Raw genomic sequence first — 13,720 nt, 5'->3', positions numbered from 1 at the left:
TCAATTAAAATTTCGAATGATTCAAATTTTCGCACTTGTGTTTAGTGAAGAGTTCACGTGAACTGTTTACAAATTCAATTAAAAATTGTCTTCGTTGTAAACTAGTTGAGAATCCTGCAAGTTGAATTTTTAGATCCTAGATCTGAACCCATACTCAATGGATTCAAATCGAAGGACTTGGATGTCCAAATGTAGAGCATCAATTTATTTCTTTGAGGCCACTCCGGTTCTTTCTTACCGTGGGCTAAATCATGTTGAAAAATGAGTGATATCTAGAAAATATTCTGAACAAAATACAGTTCTTCGTTAAGCGTAGTGTAGTATGCACGTAAATTAACGGTCTCTTTAGCAACATGCAAAAGTTCTTTTTTCCCTTTGGAATAACGGATGAAAATCCAAACTCTTCTACTCTTTCATGCACAGTGAGCCTACCTGACGAAGTTCCAGTCATTTGACATTTATTTTGAACAGTTCTTGATAGACAAATAGCAATTTTTCTTTATAAGCGTATGAAGTGCTCTGTCTTTTGTTGTAGAATGAAAGCCTCCACTATATATGACTGGGGAGATGGATAACCATTATTCTTATGTTGAGCAATGACTCCTGATGCTTAAAATGGGCAAGAAGAAATATTTGTCGGTCGAGTTTAAATCCTGCTTCATCAACGTAACGGAATTAGAAATTACTTGCGAATCTCATCCTGCAAAAGTGAAAAATCTAACGTGATGAATGATGTTTTGTTGATGATGTTTTGTTGATGTAATACTTTTGCATGCTATGAAGTTAAAAATCGTATTCTTGATTGAGAATTTTTAAAAAATTGCAGTCCTTCGTGACCGTATAGTGGTTTCGCCACTTGTCACTCATTTAGAGAAGTCTTAGTTCGAATTCCATTACAGATCGGATGAATTTAGCTGATCTCAGGCCGTGGGTTTAGCAGGGCTCACACGACATGCATATCAGTCAATACATAAACATAATGCACTTCTTCAAAACCGTATGAAGTGGAATTAAAAAAACATAGTTGTAACTTAACTTTTAGACGCCAGTGTAGTTTGTGTACACTAATAACAAAATTGACCCTGTTAGCCTTAACTCATTTTTCTGGGGATGAACTTGTAATTTTGTTTGTTCAATAGAATGTCCATTATCTAAACAAATTAGGGATTGACAAGTTCTTATAAACAGCTAGACTAATCGATCAATTCGAAATCAAATCTTGAAACTCCTAATCACATAAGAATGGAACATTATCAGTTCCATGATGTTTCGGATTATCGACGTTTCGGATTATCGAAATCCCGCTAATAACTGACTGTGTTCAGAGCGTTTTGTAGAACTATTTTCCGATGCGAGTTTAAACAGCTAACACTGAATTTTGGCTGAAATGGAGTAATGCATGGAAAGATAAACTTAGCAGTTCAAACTACATTTCTTAGGATGCATTTGTTACTATCATTAATCCTATCGGTAGAAAGAGAAATACCTCTTACTATTAATGACCGCATTATGAGAGATAACGAAAGAAAAAGTGAATTACATAAGTATGATAACGAAAACCACGCACAGATTCTAAAACATTAATCAATGTGTAGAAAACAAACTTTCTAGATACATAGATAGGGACACACACAAAAAATATAAAAATAGAAGGAGCGTTCATAAAAAGGAAAAAAGACTGAATTTTCCTCTGTTTGTTGCCCATCTAGAGAGGAAGATACATTAGCCAGCAAAGATATCAGTTACCAATGGAAAAACTAATTATTTTCAATCAGCAAAGATGCCCGTATATTAACAAATGTTTGTTGGTATGCTACAGTCCAATACAGATGTCTTTTGCGTGGATAATTTGGATAATTTGGATATTTTAAATATTAATTATAAGAAAGTCTTCAATTAAAGTTTAAAGCCACTGTAATAAGAAAGCGGCTCTTAAATTAAAGTTTAAAGCCACTGTCATAAGAAAGCGGCTCTTAAATTAAAGTTTAAAGCCACTGTTATAAGAAAGCGGCTCTTATATTAAAGTTTAAAGCCACTGTTATAAGAAAGCCGCTTTTAATTAAAGTTTAAAGCCACTGTTACAAGAAAGCTGCTCTTAAATTAAAGTTTAAAGCCACTGTAATAAGAAAGCGGCTCTTAAATTAAAGTTTAAAGCCACTGTTATAAGAAAGCCGCTCTTAAATTAAAGTTTAAAGCCACTGTTATACTCTTATACCCGCTAATATTCATTAAAATTTGTGATTAAACTTTAATTTTGGATTTGGGGTTAGGGATTGTGTATAAGGAAAGGGATGCTCGAAATAGAAAACCAATAATTGAAATAACTCGCTGTAAATGTTTTGTATAATGCTTTCTGGGTTTATTGATACGAACAAACACAAGTCTTACAATCTGGTACTGCACAGGGTTTGTGTATTCCCACAGATAATGAAGCACCTGTATAATGTCTTCATACGTCAATCGTGGATGGCAGGCGCTATCGTTGCTACACTTGTCATTTGTTTCTACCAATAGAGCGGTCTGGGCAATAAGTGTGGCGAATGGACTCCCACGAAGCACGTGCCATTTCCCCTTCGACACCCTGCGGGTTAGATGCTGGGCGATTCGGTCGTAAGTACTGCTATCGGTCTCGGGTCAGAATAAAACATCCAGAAAGCACATACAACACACACGCACGCACACAAGAGAGCGAGTGCACGCACGCACACATACACACAAAATACAGGACATTCGAACTATTTTTCCCCTAAATGTAAAAATCGATTCTCGGACTCTGTCCACTGAGCATCAGAATTGATAAGGTGTAGTTAGTAACAAAAATATGTCTTCGAATGGAAAGAAAAAATAATCGAAGCCAAAAAAGAAACTCTTGTGAGTATTCATTCCTCTTTTGTGGAACCGACGTGGGGTTTCACAAAAAAAAAAGGTCGAAAGTGGAACTATATAAGAAACATTTTTACACGAAATACGTGTAATTGATCACACAAGAATCTTCAGACGTATACAGGATGGCACAAAACAGTAATTTACATGAAATCCTATCTTAAGAAGATATTTATAACGGATAGTGTACAGTAGTAGACAATAAAAAATGCAGCTGACCAAACCATGAGAACTTTAAAAGAAGTGTACATTATTGAGGTTTTAAGCTGCACCTGGGCTTAATAATAACCAAGTGATATTAAGAATTAAAAATTATGCAACGAATAAACGCTAATAATATTAGATTTCTCTTACTGTAAGTACAGTTTAAATCGTAGTGTCAAACAGGTGTACGTTTATTGACATTTCGCTTTGCTAAGATGACGCTTTCAATCATCAACAAACGGATGTATTGCCAGTCACTCTTTCAACATTCATTTGGAAGTTGAGTTTCAAGAAATTTGAGAAACATAGCATTATATTCTTGAGACAACTAACCTTTAGAGATAACCCTCGTTATAAATAAAAACTCGTGCAATCTGTTGAAAAAAAATCTCATATCATTCCCATCGTTAAGAAGTATCCATTCAATTGTCCCTTGAAATTTTCCAAACTTTCCACCTTGACCATCGTTTTAAGAAACTTATTTCAATGTTCCACAACAGACTACCCGAAGATAAACTTTATAATATGAAAACTCGGAGATAATATAGTGGTTTCGGAACTTGTCAGTCGTTTGGAGAGGTCTGAGTTCGGTTCTTGTCATACCGGAGGAATTTCTCAAGTCCCCTTCAATCAGAACTTACTTAGCCAATCTTAGACCGAAAAAGTAGAGTTCCCTCCATGAATTAATCGGGGATTTTCAGCCGACACATCAAGCAAAACGGCCTATAAACAAATATATGTACAAACATAATACATATTGGCGCTATATGGTCTAAACCGGTTCTGTACAGAAAAAAAAGTAATATCTTATCTACTGTTTCTTCCTAAGACTTTATATTTGAATCTAATCCCTCCTCTTTGCACATTCCTCAGAAGTACATGTCTTTCTTTTGTTGTGGACCCTAGACTTCGATACAATAACATGAAAATTAATGAAGCTACACTCTTTCCGGCCCGACGTGACAGGGAATCGTAGGATTCAGGGAACCCGATTGCGAGAATTAAGGTTGATGGAAAAGGACATCAAGGAGGAATTCTAAGGGTCCCGATTTGTCTAGGTTTGGTGCTCGCTCTTCAGTTCTAAGTCCAGATGTCCTGTAAAGTGCTAAGCGCCCTTTATAGGACACCCGGGCCCACTTCTGATTGTATCCTGGAATATAAGAAGGTTGCTGAACTGATCATGAACAAGAATATCCATTACATAATGTACTATGAGAAATGGTTATAAATATATGTTATATTCCACTTCCCATGCTCGATGAACAATTTATTTTGTAACCTGACATATGGCCCATCCTCTATTTAGAGTTCAAAGGGTACTGTTAGAAAACAGTACATCAATTTGAGCTTCTGAAAACAACCGCAATAGGTTCAAAGTAATTGGTCAAAGGAATTCTTGGAATGACATTTTATTCAATATTTAAATATACAATAAAATGTCATTCTTCATGTGTATTCTTAATGAAATAATGTGTATTTTTATGAAAGTTATTTTTTTTTATTTTATTTTTGTGGTTGTTTATACGTATCAGTCACATTAAATAGTAAAATTCTATATTCTGCAAATGTACTAAGAAATTACTATCATAGAGGAATAAACAAGCGCCTATTAAAACAAAATTCCGCATCCTGCAATGCAGCACATTGTTAAACATCTAATTGTTGAAACAAAATTCCTGCAAACGTGCTAAAGAATAACTGTCATGCAGCACATTGTTAAATATCTTATTGTTAAAACAAAATCATAACAAATAACGGATATAATTGTTGGAATTTAATAATGTGCTTAACAGACCATTGTTAGATGATTGTTACTGCATATGACGTTTTTTTTCCTCTTAATATAAAAAATGTATTTTAGAAGACGCTTTTTCACCTTCTAGCGGACATAGGAAACAGAAATATTGGTAAATGGGGGAAGCTCTAGCAATTTAACAATTTTTTACGCAGTTATTGCAGGCTCACAGTATGGGATTCCTAAATCATTACATTTAAGTCTTATCTGACAAAGACACAAATAATGATCGTTATCAATCGTTTTAATTACTTTTGCAGTGAAGAGGAAACTTACCTTTTCACTACCCACTGATAGCACGAGTCCGAATCTTTTTGAACCCGTACGAAGAGGAGTTCAATGACTGGAAAACGAGGACCCCTTTCACGCACGCGATACTTAAGTTAATACTAAATAAAAGTGTCCAACTAGACTGCTTCACGAAACTTTTCAGTGCACATTAAGCCCAAGAGACCCGTGCTACCTACAAGATTCTAACTCTTCCTAAGGGGCTGTCCGAAACAAAACAAAACCCGTCCACCGAACTCAGCGTGTTTTAAAAAGGAATCAACTTTTAGCCGGTGACTTTGACAGGCAGAAACAACGTGTGTACTGAAACTATGGTAGCAATCGCGTCTCTGAAGGCGTGCACCGGCCTCGTTACAATGCGCAGTCATGGCGGCACGAGCAAAACCCCGAGTCTCCGTAAGTTGTCTCTGCCTGCTGGGTCATTTTCTCTACCCCCGGGTTCTCGACGAACACAACGACACGAAAATATCGGGGAAAGAGGAAAACCCGTCTCGAGTCGAGGTTCGTCCCGAACAGGGTCGAGCTGTACCGCAGACGAGGGAACTCACTTAATGACGAACAGCGGGATGATGTCGGGCGTCACCACTCTTGGGCCGCTGATTTGTTGTTCATCATTAATTTCTGCTGACACGAGAGAAAACAATTTTTATTGTCCTTAATTGCCCGGCCCTTGGACAGGAATGCGAAACACAGTCTAGTGTTGCATGACAAACAGTCGTGGGTACCATTTTTTCTCTTTTCTCAGCATCTTCGGTAATCGGATTCTTTTTTTTTTTTCTATCTTTCTTTTTTTTTTTATCTCCTTCTCCTCTCTTCTTTCCTTTACGTCACAGTATTCGCAAAATAACATCGGAGATTTCGCTGGAGGCTGTGCACGCGCATGGCGGGACGCTCAAAGACGCTGCTCGCGGCGCTCCTATTCACAGCCTGAGTGACGGCTGCCATTGGTTCCCGCGATCACATGACACAACAGAAATGGTCAGATTTCGTTATCAATCCAGAAATGCGCCTCAATGCTGGCTGAATGCTAGCGGTGGTTAGGAGCAGCTCCCTGAAATTTACGGACAAAATTTTCAACCGGTGATGTTGGGATTTCTGTGAGGATTTTCTCAGCATGGAGACCGGCTGTGAGAGCGGGTTTATCAACAGTCAGCCGTCTATGGCAGAATTTATGACAGCCCTACCTCATATCAATGAAACGTTTCACAGGGGGTCATCAATCAACAGCCCGGTCATGCCACCTCCTACTCTCTGCCAACTGGAAAACGTGAATCAGCTGCACTCCGCTCCTGTCGCGTGCTCGGCAACAGCGCCTTCGCCTTCGCCGCCAGCCAAGCACCCTGGGTCGGGTAACGGGATCAGCGTTGCCGTCGCCGAATATCCTTGGATGAAAGAGAAGAAGACTACGCGTAAACAACATCAAGGTAAGGGCTTAAGTCCATTTGTACTTTAAGTCGTCTTTTTTTATTTTTAGTGGCGCGTGTTTCTTAATCTCCCTTCCCTTTCTCCCTCCCTGTTAGTGTGCCGTTGACAGAGAGGTCACTTGTTTCCGTCCAACCTTATGATGTCGTGTCGAGGGAAGTGTACCCATCAAGACCTGTCACATCCTGTTATAGAAGCCCATGTTTTATTCAGAGCGGCTAGGTATTCAATTTGTAAGTTTGATTTGGCGGGCAATCATTGGAGACAAGCGCCCGAGCTTCGTCCACTTGCCAAGTAGCGGCAAGCAGGCAACGGGTATCAATCATGCCGAGTGGCCCGTGTGTCGGTCATCAATCATGACCTCTGCACCCAGAGCCACGCCGGGTCTGCCGTCAATGGCTCATTTTGGTTGGAGTGAATGGCTTCCTTGCCTATCGCTCCTTGGCTATCACCGAAGAGGAATCAATTTGTAGCGTCGCTTCTTCCCCCCCCCCCGAACTCTCCTCTTCGTTTCCCCCCTTTGTTCGTCCATGTCTAACCTCTGTGTGCCCACAGTTAACGACTTAATTAGTTAAAATCGCGCCTCCTGAATATTTAATAGCAGCCTGGAGGTTGGAGAGAAGACATCGCGGTTGCAAGGAATGGTCCCTCGGAGACGAATTCCTGCGTGCAATACCACCTCCTCTGCAACACACATACATGCACAGAGCAAAAGCCCCTTGAGTAAAAAGGAGGAAACGCGTGCTTTCTGTACTCCTACTCCCTGCGTTGTCGACCGTCTGATTGGTCGGAGGGCTCCCGCCGACTGTTCCCTAATAGCGAAGAACGACTGACGGAGCCGGGTCTTGGTTACTGGAGGTTTAAGCCCGCCGATTACTAGACTGGCCCCTTCGCGCTTGGTTTCGCATGACTAATATGGCAGGCGTATGGGAGGCTGGAAGGTCACAAATGTTGTCGACAAGACTTTCCCTATTGACTAGACCTGTTTAGTAGCAGAAAATCAAAGCTGGCCTCCAAACTATTAACAACACGTTTATCCCTCGAAGAGAACAAAATATTCGAAATCAAAAATGTTATTTTAACAAACAAAGCAGCTTGTTCTCGAGATATATATTCCAAGGCTATGTGAAGGACAATTTAACCAACATATACACCCGAGTCCTTGAATTCCATTTATTGTTTGATGTACCCAATGACGTTTTCCTCGAACGTGATGTTTTCTGCTAAAAGATAATCCGCATATAAAACATCATTAAAGATGTTTAATCCAGGAATAAATTGGTCCTTCAATCCAAGGAAAAATAAATTGGTCCTTCAATCCAAGGAAAAATAAATTGGGTTGTCAATGTTAATAATCATCCTAAATTGAATTTAAGCCATCTCATAAATTTCCTCAATATCTGGACAATTCTGTGCTTTATCCCCAAGACTTGTACTATTATATTCTGATTGGCCACTTCGTTTTAATGAGCTGCTAAGAATATTTATGGCAATTAAACCCAAGAACAGATAAATTGGTTTATTTTTTTGATTTCGGTTCTTTATTGCTATTTATTCCAAAATTGTTTCAATGTACGAATGCCCGAAGCCTACACAATTAATTGTGGTAATGTTTTGCGAGCTGTTGTCACACTATAGCTTACATTAATCTTCGCTACCCCGACGAATGGTCCGTAGGACCGAATTATTAAGGTAATGGAATATTAATGGTGATTAGATGTGGAATAATGCAGCTGATGCATTTGGATTTGAATAATTGTAATAAACGTAATGTGTTGCATGTCACAACCAACTCCATCTTTCTAATGGGAGAATGATAACTGTATTACGATTTTCATCTCCCCCCCTCCCCCCAAGTAGTCTTCCAGGGATACTTTTCAAATCCCAATCTTTCGAGATAATTAGGGAATTTTATAATTTCGTCTACTGAGCTCATGGGATGCTTGACAGCCTTTGTGGTTCTCTCAGAGGATACATCACTCACGAGAAATCATTTGATGTTTCACTGCAGTCGGCTGAGTGACACATTTGTGGTATGTTCTTGACTGAGTGGTAACCCTCCCAACTGTAGTTAAATACTAATAGAGATCTGACAGATATCTTCATTAACAATGCGTGGGAGACGTAGGGAGGGTTGGTGATATGTTCGTTTTTAGGTTTAACACGCAGATTTTCTTAAGGTGTTCTCTGTGCACAGAATTTTACCTGTTGATCAACTAAGTTTGCAATGTTGATGATCTTCAGAAAAGCAAATATTTGGAAATAGTCTAAATATTGAAGAAAATAAGGAGGGTTTGTTCATTAGTTAGCATTCTTGTTTCATTAAAAAGTTAAGAAAAAACTCAATTTTGGCTACGATGGACAATAATATTGTCCATCGTAGCCAAAAATTACTCAGCTTTTATTTCTAAATCTTTCATCTCTTCCATCATTAAGTGTGGCAAAAGAAGTCGATCATTTTCGCCTTGCAAAATGAGAGGAGGAATCAAATGATCCAAGGGTCTGAATTTTCAAGTTCCATAGCAAGTTTTAGAGCGTGAGTTTATTTGCCGCAATTGGCAAAGGAATATTCTTCCTATATAAGCAGCATCCAGCCACATGTACAAATTTTACAATTAGAGTTCGTTGTTAATTATAAAATATATAAGCGCGATTTAAAAAGCCTCTAACACAGAAAGGCTCCACTCCTGAAACGTGCTCTTAGGAACTGCTATAATCTTATACAGAAATTATGATATCAGAGATTGTGTAGTCTTATAAGTTATTTTGAAGCAAGAGTTCAGAAGAACGTTGGTTAAAAACAAAAAAAAACCAGGAGAATCCATAGATGAATTATTCTTTTACAGTTCGATTTCTGTTAAAGAGGAAAAAGACACCAGAGACTTGTTGTGATCATAATCCTCCAAGCAGAACCGTAAGGTCATCAACATCAAACATCTGCAACTCATCTTACCACCTGCAGTGCAACCATGCATCCACAGTCCCCCTCAGGACAGAATGCACTAAGCATATGCTCCATCCTACAACTGAATAGGCAAAACTGAACAGGTAATGAAAATTATACTGGTTATACAGCGTTCTCCCTTTGTCTCTGGATATTTTCCAACCCTTCACCTATTTATTCTGAAAACCTTATATTGGTAACTGTTTGGAATGCGCAAATAAGTTCAGTAGTGTTCCAGAGTTCGGCAACGAACAAAAAGGTTGAATAATTCAAGTTACTCTTTCTTCATTTTAATAAATGTTTAAAAGACATTCTGCTGTGAAAGATTCACTCACAGCCACAAAAAAAGCTTCCAGCTTATTGGGCAATGCACAACTTGCCAAAGCGTGGAACATAAAAAGTAAATTGGACCCGACTATGGAGTACGTACTCTTCCATCTGCAGTACACATCCAGCAAATCTAATGATGGCAAAGAAGAAGAAAGTGCCAATTAAGATTAAAAGGTTGTACTCATTAATCTTTGGACAAGTACAGATATTAAGGTGGTAGCGTTTGATGATTGCTCATCCACGATCAAACGTTATCTGTAAGTTGGTTCCAAGCCATGAAGGATTTCGCACAAATCCTTCAGAAACATTTTTCAAATGTTTTTGCAGTCACAGCAGGATTCAAATTCAGGGCCGGTTTTACATAACCAAAGTGGACAGTCTACGATTATGACCTCTCCACTACCACAAGGACATATATCGCTAATCTAGTGATCAAGTGCCATAACACGCTTATTACATCATGCTAGATAAGTTTGGCGTGCGATTTTTCTCAATACATATATAATTTTTATTTATTTTAAATCATTCTGGACTTATTGATAAATCAATTTGTTTCAAAATTTTTGGACACCTCAATATTCACAGAAAATTTATAGAATGCAGCTAAACGATAAACCATGTCTAATCTTGGGCGAACTGATCTTTATACCCTCCACACTACGCTGAATAGCCATTAAAAATAGTACTCGAAAATCCTGAAGACTTAAGCTCAGATGTTACAGAGAATGCAAGGTAACTTCAATTTATATCGGCTTTGATGAATTCTTCCTGCTTTCGTAGACAGCCATAATGCAAATATTTTCGTGATATGTCTTTGTTTTAGTCTCTAAGTTCTCGCTCTCCATATCTACCACACTTTCTACACCTAGGAAGCCCTACAGAAGGCAATAATATCGTTCAAATCAACATTATGGATCAGTAATTTTGAATTGAATGATAATAATGGATACTATGGGTTTAATCCTTAGAATCCTCTAAATATCAACCCCTAAGAATTGAAGGATGTGAAGAATCCTTTAAATATCAATCCTTAAGAATTGAAGGATGTGAAGAATTCTTTAATGTTAAGGTTAACGTGTTAACCATTAACACCAGTTAACCTTAAGGATGTCATCCTTGAGGTTTAGTGGTCCTACCAAAAAGTTTTTGAAAAGGGTTCTAAAATACGTTTGTATTTGGAAAGGCACGCATAAATGAGTGTCAAATTCTAACAAACATCTGCCTGCACGGAAACTGATAAAATATCGAATAATGAAACATGACTGCTAGTTAAAGCAAATGGTAACAGATATCAAAGAATGCGTCTAGTGTTATCTTATTCATTAGTTGAGGGTATGTAGCGAATGATCCTTGTCCCTTTAACAATACATCCACGCAATGCGCGTGTGTGTGAAGAGGGGGCAAAGCAAGATGGACTACCCCTGATTCCAGAACGTGACAGAAGCGAAACAGTTCTCCCCGACACCCTGAATGATATATTTAGGAGCAGAAGAGGGAAGAGGGTGGAAATACAAGAGGGGTAAGATATCGATCTGTGTGAGGAGAAAGGAAAAGTTGGGATGATGACACACTAGCTGTTGGTACTCCTCGTTGCCAAAGTACTGAATAAAGGCATCAACTAAACCAAACATCCTATGTTGTTGTCGTGGCAAGTCTAAGTGATGATTTGTCTTTTTAGATCCGTTTCGCCCTGTAAGTTTTATCGAGGAAACAATTGCCATAGATAATCCGTTATGCATAATCAAAGTCCTGGATATACTTAAAAAGTTCATCCAAAGGAATTTAAGATCAACCTTATTCCTATGAATCTGTTTGGAAACAAATTTGTATCATATCTTCCCCTAAATTGCTTTGTACAGGATAAAGGGAACCACAACGCAATTACGTCATAATTTTGAAAAATGGTGATCACGCACTGAATAATAAAGCGGGAAAGACAGAAGCAGGAAGAGAGAGAGAGAGAGAGAGAGAGAGAGAGAGAGAGAGAGAGAGAGAGAGAGAGAGAGAGAGAGAACAACAAAAATACACATTTGAAAAGTGGATGATATCTCATTGAAGCGATTTTCCCATTAGATGCAAAAATATGGATGTTTTTCGGCAATCTGATGTTCCTCTTTCTAAATAATAAAGCTTCTGATCTCTATTGAGTTCCAGACATTTGGACAGTTCCGCATTAGCTATTACAGCAGTGCAATCTTAGCTATCACAGAAGTGCAATCTTAGCTATCACAGAAGTGCAATCTTAGTATATCTCATAACGAAACACATCATGGAAAATCAAAGTAGAATGAGGACTATTTTAACACCAAACTCTTATATGAATTCTTAGTTGCTCAAATCTTTCATCATTTCACCACTGCAAGTCTTCATTTGAAACCATTCCTGAAATTAGAGTTCGAATGAAAGCGACACTTACACCAAACCATAAATCATAGCAGAGTTGGGAAAAGACATTTATCGAAGGTAGTTTGAACATATCTCTTATTTTGGTTTATTTGGTAGATATCCTCCACTAAGTTTCATTACACAACCATAGTTGAAAAATTGATATACATAAAAGTGCTTTTCATTCAATTACTGCATCTTGAAAGAATGTAGAATTAGAAGTATCACTGTGGAGCAGATATTTACAAAACCAATATTCTTTTTTTTTTCTTTGTTTCTTCTATAAAATAAAAAAACCTTTCATTGCTTGGAACGACAATCTTCAGTGTTAACAGCCTCCTGTGATAATATTTTAAACCTACTGGAATAAATTCATTCGTTTTTGTCCATCTGCTTGTGCCAAAAATAATCTTTATTGTGGACTCTAGCAATGGATTCCCAATGAAAAAACAAGTTGCATAAAGTTTGTTTATTTGCATAACTTTCACATAATTTTGTTAGTAATCTTACAACGTTGCAAGAGACATTTGCCCCTTTAAATTTTGAGCCTAATTTCTGCATTTGGATTTATTTAGCATCTTTTAGACCAGTTTATCCCCAATTTGGCTATTATTAGACCAGTTTATCAACAATTCGGCTATTAGATACGCTTATCAACAATTCGGCTATTAGATAAGCTTATCAACAATTCGGCTATTAGATAAGCTTATCAACAATTCGGCTAGATCAATTTATCAACAACAATTTGGCTATTAGACCAGTTTATGAAAAAATTTGGGCTATTAGACCGGTTTATGAACATTTGGGCTATTAGACCGGTTTATGAACATTTGGGCTATTAGACCGGTTTATGAACAATCGGGCTATTAGACCGGTTTATGAACAATCGGGCTATTAAACAGGTTTATGAACAATCTGGCTATTAGATAGGTTTATGAACAATTTGGCTATTAGTTAGTAATCCTTTAGCCATAAGAAACCTTCATGCCAATTTCTAGATTGACAATGGCACCAAAAATATATGATCCTTACTCAAGCTACGAAGAAGTTTCGTTATAAATCTCTGTAGAAATTTAGAGAAAACATCAATTCTAAAAGACAGTTTTCGTAATTGGACTTCACGCTACGAATGTGAACTGTTTAAGTATCTAACCAATCTTCTGTAAGCTTTCAAACTTAAACAACGAGAATTTTCGAAAAGATCTGACTTTTATACTGCCATATTAAAGATTACTTCTGCTTGAACAACACAAAGAATGGAATAATAGATGAATCCTTACAGATCTACCAGTCGGAGTTTTACCTGATCACTGCGTCAATAATTTCTAATAAATTCAACCAATAATTCTGAAACTTGACACGAGCCTGTTCTATGTGCCACAATATCGAAGTAATATATCGAAACTACGGTATGAAATGCAATGGTCGACCTCCCCCCCACCCCTAAAGTCGGTATGTAGATTTTTGTA

The 13,720-nt window shown here is 37.8% G+C and overlaps 1 protein-coding gene across 2 annotated transcripts in view; it reads left to right on the top strand.

The window, feature by feature from the left end:
* Window positions 1-6,202: 6,202 nt before the first annotated feature.
* LOC150075093 (uncharacterized) overlaps window positions 6,203-13,720 on the top strand; it is a 65,394-nt gene continuing 57,876 nt past the window's right edge. For both annotated transcript variants that reach the window (XM_090389186.1, XM_090389185.1), the window contains exon 1: window positions 6,203-6,594. In XM_090389186.1, coding sequence (XP_090245312.1) covers window positions 6,285-6,594 — 310 coding nt within the window. In that variant the 5' untranslated portion in view covers window positions 6,203-6,284. The remainder of the gene's footprint in view (window positions 6,595-13,720) is intronic.

The sequence above is a fragment of the Mastigoproctus giganteus genome, chromosome 14, assembly GCF_048544385.1.
Source record: "Mastigoproctus giganteus isolate SK-2022 chromosome 14, ASM4854438v1, whole genome shotgun sequence".
Lineage (NCBI taxonomy): Eukaryota > Metazoa > Arthropoda > Arachnida > Uropygi > Thelyphonidae > Mastigoproctus > Mastigoproctus giganteus.
Note: the sequence above shows the minus strand (reverse complement) of the source record. Positions and strands in the feature narration are given on the sequence as shown.